The sequence below is a fragment of the Ptychodera flava genome, chromosome 5 (genome assembly GCF_041260155.1).
Source record: "Ptychodera flava strain L36383 chromosome 5, AS_Pfla_20210202, whole genome shotgun sequence".
NCBI classification, from domain to species: domain Eukaryota; kingdom Metazoa; phylum Hemichordata; class Enteropneusta; family Ptychoderidae; genus Ptychodera; species Ptychodera flava.
Window position 1 is genome coordinate 30,716,322 of NC_091932.1, and position 27,419 is coordinate 30,743,740.

General features: G+C 36.7%; 1 protein-coding gene across 9 annotated transcripts in view; it reads right to left on the reverse strand.

Moving 5' to 3' along the window:
• Positions 1-91: 91 nt before the first annotated feature.
• The window catches only part of LOC139133486 (C2 domain-containing protein 5-like), a 37,108-nt gene continuing 9,780 nt past the window's right edge, over positions 92-27,419 (reverse strand). Inside the window, exons 9-32 of one of the 9 annotated variants that reach the window (XM_070700107.1) lie at positions 26,976-26,999; positions 24,871-25,019; positions 24,179-24,273; positions 23,577-23,685; positions 20,971-20,988; positions 19,048-19,162; positions 18,223-18,302; positions 17,292-17,385; positions 15,649-15,765; positions 14,697-14,844; positions 13,911-13,964; positions 13,276-13,350; positions 12,603-12,665; positions 11,054-11,152; positions 10,360-10,540; positions 8,601-8,662; positions 8,012-8,101; positions 7,328-7,417; positions 7,050-7,116; positions 6,577-6,660; positions 5,652-5,692; positions 5,094-5,222; positions 4,213-4,359; positions 92-3,360 (exon numbers count right to left, since the gene is read on the reverse strand). In XM_070700107.1, the coding sequence (XP_070556208.1) occupies positions 3,211-3,360; positions 4,213-4,359; positions 5,094-5,222; positions 5,652-5,692; positions 6,577-6,660; positions 7,050-7,116; positions 7,328-7,417; positions 8,012-8,101; positions 8,601-8,662; positions 10,360-10,540; positions 11,054-11,152; positions 12,603-12,665; positions 13,276-13,350; positions 13,911-13,964; positions 14,697-14,844; positions 15,649-15,765; positions 17,292-17,385; positions 18,223-18,302; positions 19,048-19,162; positions 20,971-20,988; positions 23,577-23,685; positions 24,179-24,273; positions 24,871-25,019; positions 26,976-26,999 (2,281 nt within the window). In that variant the 3' untranslated portion in view covers positions 92-3,210. Of the gene's footprint in view, positions 3,361-4,212; positions 4,360-5,093; positions 5,223-5,651; positions 5,693-6,576; positions 6,661-7,049; positions 7,117-7,327; positions 7,418-8,011; positions 8,102-8,600; positions 8,663-10,359; positions 10,541-11,053; positions 11,153-12,602; positions 12,666-13,275; positions 13,351-13,910; positions 13,965-14,696; positions 14,845-15,648; positions 15,766-17,291; positions 17,389-18,222; positions 18,303-19,047; positions 19,163-20,970; positions 20,989-23,576; positions 23,686-24,178; positions 24,274-24,870; positions 25,020-26,975; positions 27,000-27,419 lie in introns of all 9 variants that reach the window. The other 8 variants (XM_070700108.1, XM_070700106.1, XR_011552604.1 and 5 more) reach the window with 8 other exon arrangements.

Genomic DNA, 27,419 nt, shown 5'->3' on the forward strand with positions numbered 1-27,419 from the left:
AGTATTACGCAGTGTCTATGATAGATTCCTGTCAACTTAAAAACACGGGTTTATTTTGGAGTCCTAAAGCACTGAAACAATACAAGTTGACCACAAGTCAATGCCAATGGCAGCATTTATTCGTCATTAAAGCATTTTGAACACTTCATAACATACATTTGATGACATTTAATACGTACATGAATCTACGATTGAAATATAATACAACTCCAGAATGGAACACCGTGACAAAAGACAGACATAAAGCTCAGGTGTGTAAATTATTGCAAAATGAAGTAATTATACGAGAACTGTAGCTTGAGAAGACCCAAATTTCATCATATCTTGATCAGACTCATAGAAATCCCTAACCCTACACTTAAAAATTTGGCTTTTTCTGAGTAATTGTTGTAACTGGACAAATGGAAACAGAGCATAGTTGCGTCATCTCTCTGTGAAGTTAGAGTCATACTTGCGTTGTAAAGAAGCTCCCTTTACTCTCATTTAACAATGGAAGTAACTCCTTGGCAGTTTTATTAAAATCTACTCTCTTTGTTAAGGTAGAATGCCCCTCGAAAGTGAAAGGCTTACACTTTTGCTCAAACTTTCCTCGATGAAACTTTCAAACATTCTCTCACTAAATCAAGAACAAACATCTGGGGTCACTGTAATTGCTTAACATTTGACCAATAGTTGATATTCAAAGTGACAGCATCCCTGTGTTAACTCTGGGGAAAAATAAAAATTTTTGATTTTCAAAAACCTTAGTGAAATGTTTTCTCATTCCAAGAGCTTTAAAGTGAGCCCCCACATGTAGATGATCAAAAAGAACTGTAAAATTTGAGTCCAAACATCTCTTCCTGAGGCGCATTCTACCTTAAGCGCATATATATATTACATCTTCTTTTGACCCTTCCACCCTCATTTCCCTGTCTAGAGGTCCAACTTTACCATGGAAAACAATGGGATTGGTTCAAACCATGGTGGTTAAAGGGTCAAAATTAATATTATAGCACTACATTGCAACGATCCATAACACCACTGTTAACATACAAGGACTATGATATTTTGTAAAATGTTTTGATCTCAGCCTGAAATGAGGATAAAATATGTGGACTTTAGAAAATTGAAGGGAAGCATGATCATTATGAGTGGACAATCATGTGTCCCGGGCATTAGTTGAACACAGTGTCACTAATGCTTGGCAAAGCACACTTTTTTGAAGAAGACTTAAAAACTAAGCACACTTATGGCACACTTTTACTCTGACAACAGCCATGGCCCAGGTTCATTGTTGAATTTGAATGATATTGCATTTCTCAAGCAGTAACGGCTCCAGACATGTCACACCATTGCTAAGACAATCATACAGTCAGATAGAAAATTTGCCCAGATGACACCAGATGAATTTTTTTTTCTGTTCTTGTTCAAGATACCTTGTCAACAAGAAAGATCTAATCTAGCAAAGAAGAATCTCTAGGGCATTACAAGGATATCTTACACATTAGAAATACGGTAAAACCTGTACTTCAAACACCTCTCTAATCCGGACACCTCTCTATTAAGGACTGATTTATCAAACCAAAAGTTACACTGTGAATAGAATTTCACCTGTCTATTAAGGGCACCTCTATATTAAGGACACTTTTTCCATTCCTGAAGGGGTTCTTACGAGACAGGTTTCACTGTACACCTCCTTAAACAAGAAAGTTATCTTGCAGACAAGAAATATCTCATGTAATACGAACTTAACTTGCATATTAGAAAGATATCCTGCATGCAGCAAAGACATCTAACACACAAAAAAAGATATCGTGCTGTTTACAAAGACATTTTTCACATTCAGATTTTGTTTTATGCCACCATGCACAGCATGACAAGAGCACTTTTATTACTATTTGTCCTGCCTGAGAATTTTTTGAATTTTTTCAAGTTTGCCTTGTAAGAAATTTTGGGCAAGTAGTTTTTTTTGAGTATACATAATAGAGCCGTAATGTTTTTGGCAATAACCCCATTTTAAAATTGAACTTAACCATGTTACCCTATAAATGCACCATCCATGCATTTTACTTTTGTCTTCATACATAAGCTAAGTGGTCCTATAATAATATTATTTTTTTTAATATTATGCATTAGACACTTTGGTTTTTTTCTCACGTTTGTCTGAAGGACATCTCTTGTCCTGCAAAATGAAGGATACATCAAAAGACACTGAGAGAATTGCATATGGATACTTTCTGAGAAATTGATCTATTCTGATAAAAGTTACAGTGATCATGGATCTGTCATTCATTTCAAGCACGCACTGTATTAACCCAACTTAAGGTAGAATGCGCCTCAGGGACAGATATTCAGACTCTCAAACTTTTACAATATTCTTCTGGTGTACCACATGTGGGTGGTCATTTTTACGCCAGTTTAGTTTTGCGAAAATTAGGAATTTTATTTTTCCCATAGAGATAGGACAGGGACAGTGGCCATTTTGAATTTCAAATGTCGTTTAATTCTGGGTATTTGTTTCTCTAGTACCAAACCTTGCATGGTGACCATCCATTTTTATTCCTGATTTTAAAAGAATGGTTGAAAGCTCGCTTGAGGAAAGTTTAAGCAAAAGTTTTAAGTCTTTCGTTTTCAAGGCGCAAACTACCTTAACATACTTCATATGAGGATTGCCTCAGCCCTTTTCACCCTGCCTTGAGGTCAATCCCCTCATGAGGTCAGGGGTCAAAAGGCAAATGTTTCATTGAATGTGAGGAGTGCCTCAACCCTTTGCACCCTGTTTTGAGGGTTGATCGCCCTATAAGGTCAGGGGTCAAAGGGCTAATGTTTCACTGAATCAAGTACACTCCATTATCACTGTCAGATCATGTGTTTACGCTGCTTGTGGATATACCAACAAATTCACTTGAACATCATAAATTGAGGTCGTCTTTATGTATTGAAAGTTTGTGAGGACATCTGAAAACCGTTCATTCATTAAGCTGCAGTCAATGGAATATCCTGTGCAACTCTTCAAATGAAAGAGATTTCAAATTATGTAACTGGATTATGACTATTAACCCTCTCAGGACTAAACCCCTATATACAGGACTAGCTCTGGTAAGTTACCAGAAAGTCAAGCCTGAAAGTGTTAAGTGTCATTAACTGTTCACCGCTACAACTGTGTTGTTTTCCATGGCAAGGCTATATATACATCAGGATTACGCCAAAATCAACCAGACAAAGTCAAGGTCACGGCTCTTTGGAATCCTTTTCATGAATGTTTTCCGGGATTGTCTCCGTCTTGCAAGTTTCCATGGACTCCTCCTCGGAAAAGCTTGGCAGTTCCAGGTCGTGGATCACTCGCACCGCGTCACCAGTTACATTGATCAAACACTGACACTGGGAACAAGAAAGGGTACAATATTAAGAATTTGAGGACAAAAATAGAATGATATTTGATGCTTTGTATCACTCTCATTGCTCAAACTGAATAATTATTATGTAAGTGCAAAGACAAGAGATCATCCACGTGATATGAAGGTCAACTCGATGTGAACTTTTAACGTCAAGAGGTGCACACAACGTTTGCTATGACCCTTGAAAATCTTTTGTGGTACTGCTTTTATGTAGTGGGAATGAAATATTGTAACTGAACTTGCTCACTTCAATCACTATTGATAACAATTGGTTTGGGTCATGGAAATAGAAATTATACTACAAAATGGAAATGGTGAGGCTTCAAGCTTGTCTTTATTCAAATGTTTGGTCTTGATTTTGGTTGAGCTTGTTTTCTTTCACGTTTCTCTTTATTTTCACCCTTTCACCATCATGGTTTGGCCCAAACACATTGGTATTGTAATGGTAATTGTGGAACCGTTTATATGGAATTGGGGGTGAACAGAATTAGGTAGTATTAATGCTTTTTGAGAAGCAATCTACTGATACCTATTGCAGCAATTTAGAGTAATCACTAATGTCTGGTTGTGAATTTCCAGATGTGTAACCCTTTGAGTGGTGTAATTTTTCCCATCAAAATTTAGTGCAACATTTACCAATTTTTTATGAGTTTTTCTGTAATTTTAAAAATAATTTTGGACCAAATGGTCACCATATTTCATTGGCTACAGTCTTTCATCAAAATTCTGGCAAAAATCTGAAAAAAATTGACTGGGATACATTTTATAAAGGTGGCGAAAATTGACTTTGTGCTCAAAGGGTTAATAATTCCTCATGTGGTATGTTTGTACTTACCTGGTTTTTGTGTGGGTTTTCACTGAGTACACACTCAATCATATCATAGGCTACAATTGCGTTGCCACCAAGTGCCAGTACGTGGGATCTGATCATAGCCTGGACTTCAGAGACAAAGCTGTGCATGAATCCACTCACACCACCAACCTAGAATAAATAAATTACCGTTTTGGGCAATGTTTTAGCAGTGACAGAGAGTATATAAAGGTAATACAAAACGACTTGCATGGAAAAAGATGCTATCTTTTTCTCATTATTTTGATTTATAATTTAGGTCTTAAAGGGACAAAGTCACCCATTTTTCATGAATTTTATTTGATACGAGATACTAATATTATTTGACATGTTGAAAGATACTGAATGAATGGGTGACCATGCATATATTCAACCAAAGTTTTGGACAAAGTAAATGAAATAATCGCGAAAATGAATGAATGGTCATGACCATTAATTCATTTTCGCGATGGTTTCATTGATCGTGTCTTAAACCGGGTCAAATAGATGCATGGTCACCCATTCATTCAGTATCTTTCAACATGTCGAATAATATGAGTAGTATCTCGTATCAAATAAAATTCATGAAAAATGGGTGACTTTGTCCCTTTAATTTATTTATTTTGTCTTGTTGATAGAAATATGCTTTGTCAACATCTGTTTTACCTTAATTTACAAATATGGAATGCACATTTTTGTTGGGAAGGGGGAAATATATGATAGACATGCCACTTTTATAAATTCCCCACTATTATACAAATGACTCATGAATATGTAAATGGTGGCTTGGCTCAGGACACATACTGGTACAACTACAAGGACAGGATAAAATATATGAAATGACTGAATCCCAAGTTGAAGGGCACACAATCAAAGAGAGGACTTACCTCCCTTACTGATGTGCTTTCTCTGATGAAATAGAGGTTGATATTTCCCATGTATCTGTCAATAGTTGCACCGGGGACGTAGCACAACGGAGTGATTTCCACCACAGGACGATAGACCGCAGAGTCTTTCTGAAATTTGTAGATGGGAATAAACTTGTATTTATTTGCCTAAAGCTACAATTAGCTTTGTACAGTATGAATGGAATATGTCGAGGAATGGAAGCATTACGCAAGTCTGGAACCTCCGCATAGTTTCAGTAACCAAAACTTGCATCTGGCAGCGTGCTCTGAGCATTGGCAGAAGCAATGAACTTTTTCTTGGGTGGACTCCTTTCAGAATTTAATGAGCAGTTTCATGGTTTTCGCAAAATCATAGTGTGGCACTAGGCGTAATTTTCGCTGTACCAAAATTTACAGTGGAGTTCTAGATCAGCATTATGTACATGTAACAATTGATGAATGTACCGTTATCCAACCTCAAAGGTTTGTTTGATAACATAGAGAAAACATGCAATCTGAATAGATATGGTGCAATAAAAAATTTGTCTTGATACTTACGATATACTGCATTCTGCGCTCTAGTCTTGGAAGTTTGTGAGCTGAAAGAAGACATCGCACATTCAAATAAATATTACCAGAAAACTTCTCTTTCCAAGAATCACAATAAAGTGTGGGGAAAACGAAAACTGGCCCACGTCGCTTGGCTTTTCTCGGCAGCAGTTACTTGCTGGCCTTGAGTCTGTGGGCCATTATGTTCATCCAACAATCTACACAACACCTGCTTATGTTTTATCACTAATGTACAGTCTGCTGAGTTTATCATGTACTTCAATTGACTAGATTTTGATATTTAGTCTAGATGCCCAAAGAATCAGAGCAAGTTTAGGGAAATCGTGTGTGGTTGTCAATCCAGGGAGAAAAATACCCTTTGCTTTGATAATCTCTGTATACCATTGTGCATTCATGGAAACTGAGACAAAGTATGGATTGTCTGATTGGCTTACTTACCTGTGGCTGTAATTTATGGTCAGTCATTGACCAATTAAACATGACATTTCAAAATGCCAGCCTTTGAGTCAGATTAATTAAACCACGCTCAATGTAAACTGTGCGATATACACAGTGAGCAGAGGCATGGATTTGACAAACAATATGTTGACAGAGCACAGCAATTAGGACATTGTATGTATATTCTGATTGGCTTGCATCAGGCAAAACATAATATACATTCAGTTATCAGCCAATCAAGATTTGAATTTCAGAGAAGTGATCAAGGTTTCACATGAGATCATTCAAACATGATTTCCACATAGAATATAAATAGTGCCAAAAAACACAGATTTGGACGATTCACAAGTGTAACCACAGAACAACTTTCCACCATTAATCACTGATGTTATTGACAGTGCACATACAAGACTGACATTTTGGACAAGGGGGGAGTGTTTGATGTAGTTAGATGTTAGTAGACTGCAATACACACCTTTGGATTTACCTGTGAATGGGATGTGACTGCTCTGATCCGATAACTCCTCCATCGTGAACTGAAGATCTGAATCACTGGGAGCTGAAGGAACGATCGCAAATTTGTTAAATCGGCCATTTTTATGACCTCTGCATGACCTGGTATGCTCATCGTAGCATTTTTGGTAGTACCTGGTTTTTGGTAGTGCACGGTTTTTAAAATGCAAAACAGTACTATGAGGTAAGAGCAACTTATGCTCAAAAATGACACTTTCACGCAGAATTTACTGAGTGTGACTGGTTACTCTACGCAAGACATTCTCTTATTCCATGTTGAAGACTTCAAGCTTTTAACAGAAAAATTAAAACAAATTTTACATGCATTTATTCTTACAATTTCTGAGAATAGCCAAGGTGTACTAATTTTACACTTTGTGAAATGGCATTGCCGAAATTTGCAACAATTGAAATTTTCACTTCATTTTCGCTCACCTTTACCGGTAAGTTGCTGTTCATAGCTTCTCTTCTCCACTGAAGCAACAGCAGCTGTAAGCCAGATCTATGATGATTTGTGTAAGAAAAAAATTTACAATGATGGTTACAAACATTTTATGCAAAAAAAACACAATTTTCTGACCAAAATTCACACAGTTCTGTAGAGTTTAAAAAGACAATAAGAATCACCAAAAATGTGAAGCCACCGCAGAGTCTAGCAGGAAGTGATGAACAGAGCTATGAATTGTGGGATGGCATGACATTTGACCCCTTACTTGTATCTGGTCATCCTCTGGTATTCTGACATCAAAGTGAAGATCACAAACACAACATGGGACCATACTCCGCAGCTTAAAACATGCCATCTGAAATGTCAAACGGAAGTGGTATTTCACATATCAAGTGATAAAGTATAGATTACTAAATCACAGATTGACAATAACATACTGCACATGCCTTTCAGTAATTTTTTCAGCACAGAGCTCTACCAGTATAAAATGGGAACACTAGGATTGCATTTGAAGATATCTGGCATTTAACCCTTTGAGTGCCAAAGTCAATTTTATCACCTTTATAAAATATACCCTAGTCATTTTTTTCAGATTTTTAACCAAAATTTTGATAAAAAGCTGTAGCCAATGAAACACAATGTCTATTTTGTCCAAAATTATTAAAAGACTCAAAGAAACTTGGTAAAATTGGTAAATGTTGCACTAAAATTTTGGTGGGAAAAATTACAGCACTCAAAGGGTTAATTAGCTAGTAGCTTACACAAGTTTGTCCCAGCCAAATATGTGATACAGTTATAATAGAGACATACCATATCATGTCTAATTTTGTAATCAAATATGAGATTGATCATATTTGTAATAGATAATTATACAATTTATAATTTACACAACTACTAACTAGCACTACAGTAAGTTTTTATGACTAAAATGTCCCATAGTTTCACTCACTTTGATCAATTTGTCAAAGATGTCTGCCAACTTCCGGTTGTTTGGCGTTTCCAACAAGTTGAACGTCTGCCTATACACAACACTGAACATCTTTAATGAAGAAAAAAGTAGCGGTGGTTTAGTGTGCAGCCTGCAGTTAGATAAGTTACCAGCCTTGTCCAGTTAACAAAGCCCACATGTGTACATAACACGCTGATCCATGATGGAAACAATATGTATCACATCTTGGTATTCATTTACAGTAGATATGTATTTCAATAATTCAAAAGGTTTTTTCATACAGACCTCATCACCAGCTATGTAAATGCAAACTGGGCATGGAGGAGAAACATTCTCTAGACATTGTACCAACACCATTACTTATTGGCCAATTTGAGGTCCCAGTCACGAATGTAAGATGTACGATAACAGGTTATATTATGAAAATACCAAAAACAATGCAGTCCAACATCAGCAACATACATCACCCTCCGCTTCTTGTCAGGCGATATTCACTGCGCTAAGGTCCTCTGGCATCCTTTGGGTATTTTCGCTAGACCCTTACATTACTACTACATGTACAATGGAGAGTTCACTGCAGCTTCCATACCTGTAGCTGTTTTGATAGAGCTTTGTTGCCAGGGTACACTTCTGTGCTGCATAAATCAAAACCTATCACACAAATAGAAAAAAATTACCAATAATACACAAGGACATGCATACTTCAACAGTTGTATGTTTAAAATGGAATCTTTGAAATCCTCCAAAGCAAATGACAATGCCATGAAAATATAGATTGCCCCTTTCAGAGTAATATGTGTCACTAAGTAAATAGAAGCCACAGCATCATTTATACTGTCTCTTAAGGGAGAACGCACCTCGGGGGCAGGCATTCGGACTCTCAAACTTTTCCAATTCTTTTCTGATATATCACATGTGGGGTTCATTTTAAAGCTCTTGGTGAAAGAAAACTTTTCACCAGCTTAGTTTTTCGAAATTCCAAATTTTTTATTTTTCTCCATAGAGTTAACACAGGGATGGCGGCCATTTTGAATTTCTACTATCGGTAAGGCCAAAAAAAGAAAAAGAAATGTTTCTGGTCAGCGCGCCGCGTCACTTGAACAACAGCGCATCACGCTTTTTATTTCTGTTTGTGGTCGGCGGCCGTGGCTGACACCAAACCAAAATGGCTGAAGAGAAAGAGAAAATTCTTTGGGGGGCATGATCAGTGACTGCTGCATGAACAGTATATATGTGACTATATTGATAAAACTATAAAACTGACCCTCCTCCCTCCCTTGAGGGGAAAAAAAAAAATAAAAAAAAATGCGCGTCGCCGCACCATTTTTTAAAGAAAGACCTGACCAGAAACATTTCTTTTTTTTTTTTGGCCTAAATCTTGGGTAATATGTTTCTCTAGTACCAAAATTTGCACGTGACCCCCTATTTTTATTCTTGATTTTGAAAGAAAATGATTGAAAGATTCTTTGAGGAAAGTTAGAGCAAAGTTTAAGTCTTTCACTTTCGAGGCGCATACTACCTTAATAGCACTGTTGTAATATCTAGGGGTAGTAAAGAGACTGGAGAGCCAGTGTGACACTTATGGTTTTATACTTCACATAGCAAAGCACTTTACAGTATCAATGTGAGTTTGATGTTACCACAGCTACTGTACTACCAACTTGTTTACATTCTTATTCAAATGAACTTTGCTCAGGTACAGCATTTCAGAACTTATAGAATTATTTATTTAGTACTTATAGAATACTGCGAAACCTGTCATCTTAGGAGATGCCACAGTATCTTCATGTATTTGTGTAATCCTAAGCATGGATCTATATTAAGGAGTCGGAATGCCCCCTGCGGACAGATATTCGCAGTTTTAATTTTTTTTCAAATACCTTTACGGTCTACATCTCTTGTTATGTGGGGGTTTATTTTGAAGCTTTTAGAGTTGAGGGTTTTCATTTCCTTAGTTTTTTCGAACATCGAAAATTTTATTTTTCCTGATGGAGTTAACATACATGTAGGGATGGTGGTCATTTTGAATTTCAGATATTGATAAATTTGATATAATTCATTTCTCTGGCATTTAGATATGCACAATGCTTTTAAAAGAAAAAAATTGAAAGTTTCAAAACTGAGGAAAGTTTGAGCGAAAAGTTCAATAAGTTGTCCACTTTTGAGATGCATATTACCTGTAATACTGTATCCCTTTGCAAATTTTAATTTGCTCCTATGATCAGAGAGGTGTCTTGATCAGAGAGGTGTCTTGATCAGAGAGGTGTCTTGATCAGAGAGGTGTCAATAATGAATACATGTCCTTGAACTCAGTCAGACGTTTACATTATACTGTTAATATAATTTACCTTTTGGTATCTCTGGATCTAAGATCAGGGAGACGATGCCTTCATCTTCAGTGTCGTCAATTTCTAATACAAATGTCTCTTTTGTTCCCGATGATAAATTGATTTCTGTGACATCATCTACAGGTTCAACGTCTCCATTGTTCTGAACTCTGGGACTTTCCGGACTGTCACCGATGGTTTCCTGAATTTTAAATGACAAGTTCCAAGGTCATTTATGAAAATACAGTCATGTATAAGTCACAGCAGTGGTGACTGGAAATGGGACACCTAGTTAGCAAATTACCCAGCTGTATTGCTAGCCATATAGCGATTTCACTTTGTAAATAGCGATTTCACTTTGTAATTAGCGATTTCACTTTGTAATTAGCTATTTCACTTTGTAATTAGCGAGTGACTTTGTTAACTTGTCAGCGATATCGTTTTTCATTTCAGTCAGCTGCAAACACTTCATGCATCAGGGGCATGTTGCCATAAAACTTATCTGGGTTTGAATTATTCACTATAGGGGTGGCTGCTTGTTGCTTCATGGGATTCAAAACGAATAAGATAATAATGGTATTCATGTTAATATCAGACACTACTGCCTTACTAACGTCTGTGCCACATGTACGCAATAGCTGGTCATCACACGATAAATCTGATCAAACGTAATTATGTGTAACTAAACCTCTTTACTTCTAGTCGAGATACTCACTGGTGGGTTGACTCCATAAAAATCTCGATTTTTCGTGGTGGTATCTACAATCTTTTTCTGGACATCTGATATATGTTTGCCAGTGTTTGGCGTGACACCCTGAAATCAAAAACAGAAGGGTTAAGCTAGAATGTCCCTCGGCAATAGATTTCACAGACACTAAAAATTTTATAATACTTTGCTGGTCTACTACTTGTGTGGACCGAAAGATCCGTTGTTTGAGGGCGCTCTAAGACTCTACGCTCCGTAGAGGGTGGAGTGTAGACAGCGCCCTCAAACAATAATCTTTCAAGTCTACTACTTGTGTAGACTTATTTTGAAACCTGGGAAGCAAATGACATTTTCACGATCTTGTTTCGAGAAAGTTGAAAATTTGATTTTTCTCCATTGAGCTACAAACAGTGGTGGAGCAATCATTTTGAATTTCAAACATTGGCAAATTTAAGGTAATCCAAAAATTTATACTGTGACCCCTGATTTTCATTCTTGGTCAAGAGTGAGGATGCTTTAAAAGTTTACATGGGCAAAGTACTTGCAAAAGTTTAAACCTTCAGTTTCACGGCACACACTACCTTAATACAGAGTAAGTCTATGTAATGTTGGTTGCATCTTTTGAAGTACAGTGAAGGCTCAAAACTAAATATACCAATCATGCAGATATATTTCAGTATGGATTACAGTGGTTTGCATTGAACCAATGGCAATTTGGGAACCAGACACACTGTCTAAATTGAGTCACCAACACTGTCAGGTGTAACTATCGTCTAGTGGTAATATCAGTCAATAACAAAGAAATCAACTCTGCGGAAGTTGAAACATTGTCTGGAAGGAGGTCAGGCATAGTCATAACAACACCACCAGATCAGCATCAACAATACTAGCAATAGATGTGTTCTGGACAGTTAGTGGGATGTATGGTGTTGTTTAAATGTTGACTACAATTTCTCCTTCCAGACAATGTGTCAACGTTCGCAGCATTGACTGGTTGTAGTCGACTGATATTACCATCTGGACAATAGTTACGCCTGACACTGTTGGCAACTCCTCAATTTAGACAGTATGGCTAGTTCCCGTATTGTCAACAGTTCAACACAAACCACAGTATAAGTATGAACATTCACGAAATAATCACGTTATTACAAGTACTATTATTACTAAAATTCATGAACTTCACAATATCTATTCATTTGTGTTTCAGAGGGTCTATACAAACAAAGTCACTTCAAATTCAAGGACTTTCAAGGATTTCTTCAGCAATTTTCAAGGACAAATAAAAGTCCAAAATACCATTTTACAGATATCTTTTTGCAATACATCGTGTTCATATATAATTTTTCTGAAATCACAAATGGTCATCTTTTCAACTTTGGGTGGATTATCAATTTTCCAGGACTTTCCTGGACTTAGTTTCATTTCCAAGGACTTTTCCAGGACTGAAGGCTTGAAAATTCATAGACAAAGGACTTTTTTCAGGAGTGTATGGACACTTGTTTTATCACAAGAGATTTGCAAAGTGAAGCTTATTGGGGAATCACGATAGCTTTTATACCTTGCTGGTGACTCTGAGAAGAGTTGGTGGTGGCAATGCCGACAGGTACACTGCTGTTCCAGTCTGCAAACAAACGAAAGAGGGGTCAAGGTGGACAAGAGTGAAACACTTCATAAAAAGTTATGTTTGCACATTCATGGAATCTAAAGGAGAGATTATCGGACACTCAATTTTTTCAATGTTTTCCAAGTCAGCTTCTTATGTGGATTCATTTTTGAATCCTGTGGAGTGACTACAGTTTCCACTGCCTTGTTTCTGCAAAGATCAAAAATCTCAATCTTTCCCATCGAGTTCACACAGGATATAGCGGCCATTTTGAATTGCAATATCAGTGCACTAAGTAATTTGTTTCTCTTATTCAAACCATTGCATTGGACCCTGATTTTTATTCTTGATTGTGAAAGAGAATGGCTCAAAGTTTTCTCGGGGAGGGTGGGGCACGTATTACCAAGCAGCTGACAATAATTAAAAAGATGGATGTTCAGTGGAAAGCTCTCATCCTATGATAAAACACAATCAGAAAACATACAGTTATAAATGGATAGTGCTTTCATATTGTAGTGGCAATGTATTGTTGGTTTTTTTTTTATTTTGAGTGCATCTTAAAACACAACACAACAGAACAGAAGAAGAAATTAACCATGTACAAATAAAAAAAGCTGCATTTACTTACTGCCACTCCAACAAGTAAAGTTTCACCGACATTAACTTGTACTCTCAAATCAAATATGGTATTCATTCCTTTCACCTGTTGGGTTCAAAAAAACACATTTAACACTTTCTTCACGTTTCAACATTCATCAAAGTTGGGTCTTCTTTCATTGCCATGAGCAAATAAATCATGCATGAAGATTTCACACGTGTTTAAATATGAGCCATCATTGAAAATAACTGTAGAAAATATTTACTACAACAAGTAAGCTCCGCATATAGACTTTATGTGTGATACTGATCAACACTGATGATCTTTTTGAGTTGGACTTGCTTTTTTATGGTTTGTTATGTAATTGAGAAATTGTGTGACAGTGTAAGAGTCCTGCCGCAGCAACATAGACTGACAGAGGGAAAGGCACAGAGAGAGAGAGAGAGAGAGAGAGAGAGAGAGAGAGAGAGAGAGAGAGAGAGAGAGAGAGAGAGAGAGAGAGAGAGAGAGAGAGAGAGAGAGAGAGAGAGAGAGAGAGAGAGAGAGAGAGATAGAGAGAGAGAGAGAGAGAGAGAGAGAGAGAGAGAGAGAGAGAGAGAGAGAGAGAGACACACACAGACAGACAGACAGACAGACAGATGCAGAGGTACACTATCTATATTCACCTTGAGTTTGCTCATCAGCTGTCTGTGTAGTTCATATTCCATGAAAGGCAGTGCCTGTGATGATCAAGACAAAACATAAGAAACACATTGGTCACGACACAAATGACAAGTATAAATGTAGCCATTGACCATGGAAAAAGATTCTAGGGTCTATGGTACATCAAACTTCTACGCTTAAAAAGATAGAAAGCTGGACACATCAAAGAGATAAATTGTTATACTGAGAGAAGCAACATGGGTCAAAGAAAACCCTTGATAGTTTTCAGAATCTTAAAATACTTGTATAAAGAGCTAAATCTTTCACCACAGCCAATCACAACTGTAAAGCATTCTTGTGGGTGATATAATCTTCAGGAATATTTCTCGGGAACATTTCTATCTATTTCTAAAGTTACACTCTACAGACTACAAAACATAGATATTGATGTGAAATCAGTAAATTTATGTGTACATCACACAATAAACTCCATGCTGCTTGCATTTGCTGAGCCGCATTTTCATTCAACATTAGTTTAGAAGATAGGTTTTCTACACTTGAATGTTCGAACTTGATTTTTTGGTAGAGACTGTAAAACATTTCACTGAATGTTTAATCATGTTTGGCTGAAAGCAGAGTTGAGGTTGTGCACAGTCGACGAGTATTTCAGCATATTTCAAGAAGTAAAACAACACAACTACTTTTCACATCAAAACAAAATTCATGTAAAAAAGCTCAAATAAGAGCGACTTTGTCCATTAAATGAAGATAACGCTGTTACCAGGATAACCAGGATAAGATTTACTTACATCACTGACTAAAGCTGCATTAGCTTCTCCCTGTGCTTTCCGCTTCGTCCGGCATATCCTGGCCTGCAAAAGACAGCCTTTCCCAAGGATTTCAAGTTCATGCGGAGGTTGGATAGTTGTGAAGAGAATGTCCGGAACGGAACTCAGCCTGTAATGTCCATTGAAAGCAGTTTTATTTTTTGAGCTACATTGAAGATTGGGCCACTGCATTGTAGCCGTTTCTGACTTTTGGTGTTTCCTATTTGGATGTGGTCAATAGAGGGCAGTATTGCCGCCTCCTTGTACCGAAACCTACTACTATGATTGTTTACAACTAGCCGATTGTTTATTCATACAGTATGCCTGCTAGTTACCAAGCCTGGTTCTCACAAACAAACAGTAGTAATCAAAGACTTAAATGGCCTCTGTGCTATATGTCTGCAGTGATGTAAAAATAATACATTGAAATTAACAATAACAGTGACAATTTACATGGGTGAATTTCATAATCATTTTCACAAAAAATAGTGTCAATGACACTGTCCTCCAATTTAACAGAGATACTAACTTCTAGTACACACATGACATTGCATTCTTACAGGTTGACTGAGAAAATTCCATTGGTCTATTTTGGTCAAATTTGGTTAAATTTGGCCCACACTGGGGCTAACAGTGAAATTTTCTTTAACTGTTTCAAAATGAGTGAATACTAGCTGTTGGCTAGCAAATAATTGTATGATTATGAAGCTGAAAATCTATCCCTGATGGGCATTCTATCAGTGTGTAGAAACTTGTGTATTTTTCTTTTAAATTTTATGCAAAGATATGGAAACAGCCAATCAGATATCACCTTTCATTGGTTGTTCCACATATCTTTAAAGTTAATTTGAAAATTAAATCATGAGCAATATCAATAGAATGTAATGACTAAATAACTGAAATCCTTCAAAGCTTATTTGTTCATAATCCTTACCCACACTTGCAGCATTTTGCCATGGAGACAGGAAATGGTAATGAGTTTTCCTTATATGGAATATGGCAAAGACTGCACTTGAATAGGGTTTCCCCACTGGTATCATCAGCATTAGCACTGTGTATTGACAGGAAAAAGATAAAATAATGAACAAACAAATAAACAAACAAATAACACACGTACATCATACTTGCATAATCATACATATATACGGATGTCTATATTTACACATGTACATACTACATGCATGCATGGATGCACGCAAATATACATACCGTACTCGTCCGAGTATAAGCCCCCGGTTCGGCAACACTAAACAGCGGTAAAACTAGGGGAGGGGCTTATACTCGAGCAACCCCATGTTATCTGGCATGGACACTTAATTTATGCTAATTTTATGCACGATTTTTTTCAACACCACTCGATCTTTCTATCGCTTTCAAAATCGACTTACACATCCAAAGAAATTGATTGTACAATCTCTGAATACAGAAGTGACATTTTGGTGAAATTTCAGCGTCGAAAAAAACCCAAACTTGAAACAAAGACGTCATGTATGCTGCTGATCAACAGTAATGACATGTGATTCACTGATTGTGAACAGGCATGCATTGCACACACGGAAAGGCAACTCAATATTCCAATATCAAACTGTCTTCATCTTGTGAAAACAACAACATAGCAGTGAAAATTGTAATAGTCACCAGCAAAAGTCTTCACAAATGAAAGGATAATTGCTTCAGACAAAAGAAGCTGCATGTTTCAAGCATGAAAACATCGTGGCTGTGAATGAAAATAAACAATGGCGGACGTGAGTGAGACTATTCTATTTAGGCGACGGGGGTGAGTAGGGTCAAAGAATCAAGATAGTACTGGAAAACGTGTCATTTTCCTTACGATATTGTCAAGGGAACTCCAGTTTCCCATTGTTTTAACATCTTTTAATGGTTTCTTTATTATCTAAAATTAATTTTACCAAGTTAAATGACCAAATATACTCTCCTAACCTTTCTGTATTTGAGTTACACTAGGGTAGGGCTTATACACGGATGTAATGCATTTTCTAAAATCCTCTAAAATCAGTAGGGGGCTTATACACGAGCAGGGCTTATACTCGGACGAGTACGGTAGATACATCAGTGTACATTATACACATATATACATGCATAACAATAGATTAAACCTGGAATTTGAATGTACCACGGCACAAACGCGCACAGAAATATTCATGTATTTCCATCCGTTTGTACACATGGGTTTGTTTCTACTATGATCACATGATCATTTGGGTGTACTGAGTTTGTGAAACACCCTGGGGTCCTTGTTATTCTAGAGTAGAACCATTGAGAAACAACACTGCAGCTTTCATGAAATTAGAACAGTTACAAGTGTTTGGGATTTCCCATCCCTAGCATGGCATGGATCAATCCATGCAACTTGCTCCTGGGAACTACCTAACTTCAGTTTGATCCAGGTGTTTTTCAGCAGCAGGGTGATCCTAAATGCAGAAAAATGGGGGCCGAAGGTATCATTCCAATAGTTTGCAACGAAAGCCAACAGATTCCATTCATTACCAAAGAAGTGCTACAAATACATGTACGCGTAATAGCATGTGACCAGATGATCAAAACATTTCTACATACCCATCCTGAGATGACGACTGTGTCTCTTTCATGTGCCCCTTCTCTTTTTCAAACTCTTTCCTGTCTAGCGACATCGTCAGTAATCCTTTCTGATCTGCTGAAGGTTGTACAAGTGATATAGAGAGCACATTTAGGGGTATCAACATCATTGTTTTAAAGTACAGAGAGGGATATTAAAACAAAGTATTATCTATTGGCTGAACATTATTAACCCTATCTCAAATACTGTTGGTCGTACCTCACTATGTAAATACACATAAACACAAGCCAATGTAGGATATTTGACATGCTTTTACACTAGTTTTGACAGCAAAGATATGATTGGGTACAATGTGTCTTGAGGATAGATATTTGGACTCAAATTTTTACAAGTCTTTCCTGATCTACCACTTATGGGGGCTTATCATAAAAATATTAGAGGAAGAAAAAATTTTAAGGGCTTAGTTTTTCGAAAAACCAAGTTTTAGCTTTCCCCATAGAGTTACCAGACGGACAGTGGCCATTTTGAATTTCAAATATCGGTAAATGTTGGGTAATTTGTTTGTCTTGTACCAAGCTTCACAAGGTGATCCTGATTGTTATTCTTGACTTGATGAGAGAATGGTTGAAAGTTTCACTGAGGAAAGTTTGAGCAAAAGTTTAATAAGTCTTTCCCTTTTGAGGTGCACACTACCTTCATATATGTGCATGTCAGTATGTTCAGACAGGAACAAAATACTGACCAAACCTTTTGCTGTCAAATTTTGGTGTAACCCCATTCATTCTCTGTAGAGTGGGTGGAACCATTGGCAATAATACAGGGTACACAGCTTGACTTCAAAGCATTGCTTACAACACCCAAATACTTATCCCTCTCTTTTCTTATTGCATTTTTTGAAGGTTTTACAGTGTTTTATCATGTGATCATCAAGGTACTTGACTTCAGACTTACAAACTGCCTGTTGCTGTGCATCTGTCTGTAAATTGATGACAGCTGCTGTTCCACTTGCTGACAGTACACATATCTCATCACTGCAGAGAGAGAGAGAGAGAGAGAGAGAGAGAGAGAGAGAGAGAGAGAGAGAGAGAGAGAGAGAGAGAGAGAGAGAGAGAGAGAGAAAGAGTGTGTAAAAATATTTCTTTTCATGTTTTAATACACACCTGAATTAATTGATATTTACTTTGTGGTTTCATTTGCAAGTAAACATTCACATCAGGCCAAGGTGGTTTAAGCCTATGGATTTTAGTAAATGAAAGTCGCTGACACATCACAAAAGTAGATTGAATCAGAGTTATCAATGACAACTTCCGGTGAGGACAAATGGCCCATGAAACTAAGGGTGTAGTTAGCACAACACTGGCAAGGTGCTTGCAGAAATTTGTGTCTAAGTTCAACTTTACATGTCCTGAAAAGTCAACATAGCAAGGCACATTTCAAGAAACAGCTCCATCTAAATGGTGTTCTTTAACCCTCCAAGTCCAAAACAGTTGTTGCCTTTAAAAAATATAACCCAGACAATTTTTTTCAGATCCAAACAATTTTTTTCAGATTTTTCAAAACATTTTGATCAAAAACTGTAGCAAATGAAAAGAGATCTCAAGTTGGTCCAAAAGTAACCAAAAATTTTTTAAAAAATTCATAAAAATTTGTAAAATGTTACACTTACAAATTTGGTGGGAAAAATTACAGCACTCAAAGGGTTAAATCTACATGTAGTCAGCCTAAATTTGAAAAAAGAATGAAACGACTGTTGAAATATCTTTTAAGATCATTTACCAGATGGAGGTGGTTTCTCTGTATCCTACTACAGCATGGCATCCCATGGCATTGGCATGAGATCGGATCTCAGTCCGGATTTCAGTCCACCAAGCATCCCGTGTCTCCGGCTCATCTATGGATAGAAATGGACAAAAAGTCAATATAAATCCATTTACATTATGTCAACCTGGCATAAAATATAATTCACATTATCTGAGCAGAAGAAAAAAATTCAGATAAAGCGAGGCTGAAAACGGACATGCTTGACATAAGGCTGACAATATTTCTACCAAGACGTAGAATTGCATTGGGAGATAATAATATCGACTGACTACAATTATAAGATAAACAATCGCAGAATTACTGATTACAGAAAATCTGCATGAATTTTCTTGTAACTGCATTAAGATAAGTGGAGGCTGACTGTGTATCTTCTATGCAGCAATAAAACAATCCTAACAATTACAAAATGTCACAAAGTTTACTATGACCTTCAAAACTATCTTCTGTTTGTGTAAAATACACATAATATATAAAGCCAGACATTTTGATGTTTACAGTTTTGTAAATGCTCTCTCCATCTGTAGAACAGAGGCATAATTGTGTGCCCATGTATTCATAAAAGTTTGCAAAAATGAGCGAGCATGATTTCCTCGTCCCGCAAGTATGGATGCTCATGTTAGGAACCTCTGAGTAGAGGTATGTAAATATGCCTGTTTGTTTATACTTGTATGCACAAAACAAGATACATATGCTGAAACACATCTGTAATATCCAGTACTGAAATGTTACATTATAACCTCAACGTCTGATTTTGTAGCTTGCTTACTCATACACATCCACATAAAACAGAATGATGCCACTTGACCAAAATCAACATTGTATAAAATCGTCTGTCACGAAGACAAAGACTGTATCATGTATATCATTAAGATCCTTGCCATAAATGATCCATTTTTATTGCTTCATGAAACATATTTGAGTCAAAATAATTATATTTTTTGGACAATTGTGAACTAAAGAGAGTTTATTGGGAGTGTTTCCTGGACTGGATTAAGCATCACACAGTTCCTTGTGATAAAAAGTTTCTCTCAACATTTATATAAACACTGTTTGTAACAACCTCTTTGCAAATTATGTCACCAAAATGATGGGTGTTCCACAGAGCATGCAGAGTTGTAACCTTTTCACCACTACGATTCTTTTCCGAAACCTTTCCACAGGGAAGTGAAGCTGTATACTGGGAATCAGAGTGAGCAAGCAGAATTCAATCACCTCTGTTTGACAGTGATCAATCATTGATTTCACCATGGAGGTAGGAAGAGACTCTTCCTACCTCCATGCCCTCACCAAGCCATACAAAAAAGAGTGCACAACCAGAACCATGAGTACACATGGCTGACAGACCTATCACCATATATGGATATAAGCAAATTTGCATAAATCCATATATGGTAAAACAGGCATGTGCACTGCCAGAACTGTATAAATACAGAAGACTGACACACCTCTTTTACCATACATGGATATATGCAAAATTTGCAGCAGTCAAGTAACTTCGACAAATACAGGAAAACAAACGAGTCCAAATACAAATTTATTACTTATGTACTTCCACATTAAATTTTTTTCAACTTTAATAATATATATCCAGTCAAACAAAGTGTGCATTCTTATTAATGACATGCATAATGCATTTTTTTCAAGAATTTTTGCAGCATTTAAGAATATCACCATGCACAGTACGGTCATGTGAAAGACAACAGATTGTAAAATGAAAATATGCCATATTTTAAAAAAAGAATATGCAGTTATACGATGAACATTTCTCATGTGATTTACAGCAGTAGAAAACAGAGAAGAAGAGATTTAATATGAATTGTGGATTTGAAAATGATGACGAATATACATGTATGTAGTGCTCTAAAGGAATAGACTTACCACTTAGAAATAATCTACCTGTAAGAAATAATGATATTGGTCACAAAAACCTTAACACCCAGACAAGATTCTTATGACTGCCTAAGCCATGGTATATTGTGTTGCTTTGTTTGTGAGGGAAGTCAAGCTGGTTCAGAATGGTTTTTGAGTCATGATATGGTTATTTCATGTTAAAACACAATTCTCTATACCACAAATAGCTGTGTCTTGTGCTAACGGGGGCAGAGTACTGGATATTGAAATGCATCATTGGCAAAAAGTCAATTTCTCACTGACTTCTCACCACAGCATTTAATGCAATGCAATCGTTTTCATGGCAAAAAGTTCTGTTTGTTCATGAAACTAGCTAAACTCATCTTTTCATCTTTTTCAGCATGTCTGGCATTTAAGTCCTGTGTATCACATAAAATTTGTAACTTTGGCTTCCGTAATCTTATGATTTTAACCAGTAGAAATCCGCCATATTGAATATGCGGTCGGCCGCCTGACACTTTCATGACTCACTTAAGTGGGAAAATTGTATTTCAGGTGCCGAGAAATCTAAGAATTCTGCTTCATCAAGTGAAATGTTAATTCTCACAAGTACCATGGTTCAGACAGACTGACGGTTATCCTGACTGAAAACATAAACCCTTGTTAAAATATGAGGTTTAGTATGAATCTGAATGCAAAGTATGCGTCTGGTAAGATTATTTCGGTGAAGATTACTAAGACAAGAAACTGAGATTAATATTTAAAAGCTGGCTTTATTGAACACCAATTGAGAAAAGAACTTCAGAGTGATCTGATATGCTAGAGGTCTGTGATCAAGTGTCAGGAGACAGGCAAGAAGACAACATGCATGTAATATTACGGTGATGTATGACAGTTATAATTTGTGTCTGGAATAGTGTTTGAGAAATGTGTGACTACCGATGTATTGCATTCACTGCCAGTATCAATTTTGATTTTGTTTCTCTATGTCAACTGTGATAAGAACTACATGCACCACTACGTTGGACTGTCCTTTCAAGGAAGAAATTAAATAGCTGCACAAGCTTATTGGCTCAGCCCTAGAGTAATATGATCAGTCAATAACAGAAGAAATCAACTCTGTGAAAGTTGAAACATTGTTTGGAAGGTCATGCCTAGTCAAAACAACACCACACATCTACACAGAAACTGTCAAGAACATATCATTTACAAACATTGTTTGTGCAGATCTGGTGGTGTTGTTTTGGCTATGTCTAAAATCCTTCCAGACAGTTTTTCAACGGTCACAAAGTTGATTTCTTGATGCTACACGATAGTTATACACCTGGCAGTGTTGGCAACTCTGCAGTTTAGACAGTATATCTACTTCCCGCATTGCCAACGCTTCAACGCAAACTACTGGCTAGTAGCTGTAATATATGATGATTTCTTCTCTGTTTTCATTTTAATGTCAACCATAATTTCTTGTTATAATCCCAAAAGCATGTTGAGGTACACAGTATTCAGCTTGTCAACTCAGTCTGTACATGAGTTCACTGCATCGTTATTTTTGACAAGTGAATTCTGGTCTGGACTAGAATTCAATAGTAAACAATAACACTGCATTTTACAGGTATAGATGCTGAATTGACAGGCTATTGGTGTTTCAACATGCTTTAGGAAGCAGAACAAGGAATAGCAGTTGACATACAGAACAAAAATGGGTGTAAAAACCATCAAAAGTTACAGCTACTGGCCCTTTAAGATGACATATTGAGATTTTCCATAACAATAAAATGTGTGAATCAATCAAGAGATCATGTCTACAAATACCAGGAAACGACATCAATGATAAAAACATGAAATTTGGCTCTGACCAACAAGCATTAACCTGTCTTTTTGTCTCTGCTGCTGGAAAAATATCTCAAAAAGTAAAAGCCTTGCATGATTGGTTAGTAAGTCCATATAGGTAAAACATGTGATATTGTCTTCTACTCTGTACAAAGGTATCTCTGTTCATATTTCTAAAATTTTTACAATTCTCTTCTGATCTACCACTTGTGGGGACTCGTTTTAAAAGCTCCTGGAGTAAGAAAAGTTTTTCTGTCTTACATTTTCAAAAATCAAAAACTTAGTTTTCCCCATAGAGTTAACACAGGGATGGCGGCCATTTTGGATTTCAAATGTTGGTAAATGTATTTTATTTTTAATTCGTTCACTTTCGAAGCACATACAACTTTACGGTAGAATGTGTCTTGGGGACAGACAGACAGCTGGGACTCAAATTTCTTTATACGGTAAATACTGTACTAAATCTAGTATGCTGCTTCCAGGAGTCATTTTCAAGCCTCTGCAGTCAATGAAACTGTCACTGTCACTGTCACTGTCTTGCTTTTGTAAAACTTGGAAATTTAATTTTTACCTATACCGGTAGAGTCAGCACAGGGATTAGCTTCATTTTGAATTTCAATATTGGTTCACTTTAATTAATTTGCTTTTTGAATGTCAAAATTTGCACTAAGATCTCTGATTTTTATTCATGATTATCAAATATGACAGTTTGAGAAAAGTTCATAGCCTTCAATTTCTGAGCTGAGTACAACTGTAAGTTGCTGTTTATCTGAAGGTGTATTCCTTAGAAATTAGTTTTTTACCTGGGTTGTGAATCCTGTCCAGAAGCTTGACAGATCTGGCTGTAACCATTCCACCGAGATGGACAAGGAACCCAGATGGGAAGTGATTGATACTGAAGAAAGGATATTCCTGGACAGGAAAGACATAGGAGTCAAATGAGTCAAATCAAAATACACTGGGATACGTCTTTGGCTAGCCTAGCCTAAATAAATATCAACGTACAAAGGTTTGCTTATATTGTTCCAAGTTCAAACTTCTGCAGAGGTGAAAAGTGGCAGGCGACATTTTGTCTTCAGCAGAGAAAAAGTGTCATACAATTTTATTATTTTTTATGAATGGTAAGAATGTAATGACTAATTTTAGATTCATCTTTGGCAGTCACTTGTGTAAAAACTCTGAAATTCATACATTTTGAAATATTTTGGGAAATTTGCAAAAATCAGACAAAATCTGAAAAAATGCATGCACAAAAGCCATGCACACATATAATATCTAAGTCAACAGAAATGCACACACAGACACATGCACATACACACACAAACACACACACACACACACACACACACACACACACACACGCACACTCTACTTTGCTCAATGAAAATCTGTTTTTCAAACTTACCAACATATCGATGCTACTTTGAGGAACAATTGGCACTACTGGAACAGCTGACTTAGTTGGACCACTGCCACTACCACTGCTAGCCAGACTACCACCTGTCAATCGGCAAAACCATGTCAATATGCATCCACAGGCTATGATTTAGTGATTATCTCAGCGGTTCACAGTGGCTAACTCACAAAAAAGCATTGCTAGAACCATAAATTAATACCGCTGCGCAACATAACCAACACAAAAGAAACAAGCATCTGATTCAGCAACAGAACAAAATCTAAAATATTACGATCACTTTTCCTCATTCAGTAAATCATATCACTACTTTTCTTTGCGATGTATGAGGTAACCACAACTGGATCACATCCATAATATTTCTGTTTGATAAATGTTTATTTGCAAAGAGTCTATATTGTTAAATTATTTTGGATGCTAACACACACTGTTCATCACAATAAAATCTACAAAGGATTTGTGAGGGTTTTTAATATTTCAAACAGTATACGAAACTAAACACAGCATGTCAAAAGTTTGCTATTGTATTGGCACGAAAATCACTCTGTTACATAGACGCCCTGCCTGATCGAAATTCTCTTCATGGTGTCAAAGGTTACCAAGGGGTCAGAGTTCAAAGAATTTAGTACCTCTTTCACCTTTGACCTTTGACTACTAAAAGACTACAGGAATGTCTATTTTACCCTTTGTAGGAGTTCCAGTGATATCTGAATCAGAAGCCCGTCTTGTCACACAGGGCACAGCTTTTGTTGGTGATTCTGACAGTTTAGTCGGTGATGTAGTTGTTGGTGAACTTGGAGATGCAGTCTCTGTGTCTTCCGTCAACGGAAACCTGAGAAGAATTCAAATTAAGTGTCAAATTTGACTATTCACAAGTACTATCCAGGGTATATGTACATTCAGTAACATTGTTTTTTCCATGGGAGGTACATCACATGTATTTTGTGAGTTATAACTGCACAGATGGCAAGAACCCCCACCGGTATCAAACAAATATGACAATAATTTTTCAACCTGGTAAGACTGAAATACAAGCTTAAATATGGGCAAGGTTATATGTATATTCATACCATGCTCTCTCTCTCTCTCTCTCTCTCTCTCTCTCTCTCTCTCTCTCTCTCTCTCTCTCTATATATATATATATATATATATATATATATATATAACTCTCTTATTAACTTAAGACACATACACAAAATATCTACAATTCACAAAAAATAAACACCAGTAAGTATCACAGGCTTGACAAACCACAAAGCAGCTTTGCTACTTTTTACAAGTAGTTGCATTTACAGGCAGCTGACCATAGCAATGAATCTTTGCTGCATAACAGTGCACTGTAAACTAAACAAATGTAACAGAACCAACACCAAACTCATTGGTCAGACCAGGATTTGGCTGCATGACTGATTTATTTAATCTACCACCAGACTAAATCTGTTCTAATCTTGGTAAAGCAAGCTGAGCAAAGCTATCATTTATAGTAAACACATAGCATGCGGCTACATCATGTTACCATAAGATGGAGGATTTTTCTTGATAGATGCTCAAGGAACTACGGTACTGACAGGTAACTACATGACTGACTCAAGGAAGTCTTTCAATATTATAATCCACCTTGCAAAATAGTTTGTGAGCACATAGAAGCTAAAAGTCAGTGACTTTGTAGATAAAATGCAAGACAGGAAAAGAAAGGTTATGTCTCGAACTGTGTACAGGAAAAATACAATACTAATACACTGCCCAGAGCTGAGAGACCAGGTTATTGCATACCACAGCACAGCACAACATACAACATAGCACAGCAAAGGACAGCAAAAATCAGCTCTACCAATCACAACACAGCACAAAAACAGGAGGGGTGAGCAAATCTATTTTGAAAGTGGTGGTCCATTAACCGATATCTAAATAAATCCAGTGGTCCAGCAGCTTTGTCTGGTGGTTCTGATTTCTTTCCCAATCAAAAGTTTCATCATTTTCTCCATTACCTACTGGTCTGTTGGACCACTGAGCAAACAAATGAGGTCCCCCGGCAAAAAAAAGTAGTGGTCCCTGCCCTCAGACCATCAAATTTTGCTCATCCTGCACAAAACAGCACAGTATTACACAGATACACAGAACAGGTTAACACAGCACAACATGACCAAATGGCATTGAACAGAATGACAGCACAGCACAGCACAGCACAGAACAGCACAGAACAGCACAGAACAGAACAGCACAGAACAGAACAGAACAGAACAGAACAGCACAGAACAGAACAGAACAGAACAGAACAGAACAGCTAAGCACAAGTTAGCTGATTAGGGATGTCATATTTGGCTTTTCAAAGGAACTGACACAAGTTTTTAAAACTCATAAACTACAATAAAATGATTAAAATACTGACAAATCTTGAATTTACAGTTACTAATATTATCATACTCTTTTGCATTTTTTTGTATAATTGCAAATTTGTTTTCTATGATTTCTCAATAAATTCTCACACGATATAAAGCTTGGAAATGCCTTCATTTAAATTTTAAGTTTCTGTTACCGTGAGCAAATAGTCAACATTTTCTTTTCAATACGATACCATGACAATGATGAGATAGGTGAGATCTGATGGCACAGGACATGACTTGTCGCTTGAACATCCAAGCATAGAAATCAGTTTGCAAAACAGAAGAATTAGTAACTTCACATCAAACACAGAAAAGCAATACTTGTAAGAGAGAGAAAACAAAAGAATATGGCATGAAAACCAAAATGCAATTCTGTCTTCATTTCTGTTTAACATGATACTCACTTTCTTCTACTGAATTCCCACATTCTTTGTAGATACAAAGAAAATCAACACAAGCAGACATTTTTAGTTACAAAATTATATCAATGGCAAAAATTACAACACATTCATTGAATACAAAAATAATCACAGGTATTTTTTGTTTTGTATATCAATGAAGCCTTTTGGTCTACTTTCAAAAGCATCATGCTAAACCCAGTATGTAACTTGTCAAGAGAGCTTTGCAGACTGTGGACAGCCACTTAGGCCATTTTGACCTTCGACTTTGCTGACCTAGGAAAGAAAATTCAAGGCAAGAGCTGCCTTTGGGCATTTTGGCATTCAACTGAGGGAACAGCAGATACTGAGATTGTCTCTACAGTGCTAATCTATTATACTACACCTGCATATCAAAGATCAGTCAAAGTGCAGTCACCTATAAACTTGCGAAAAAAATATGATGCACTA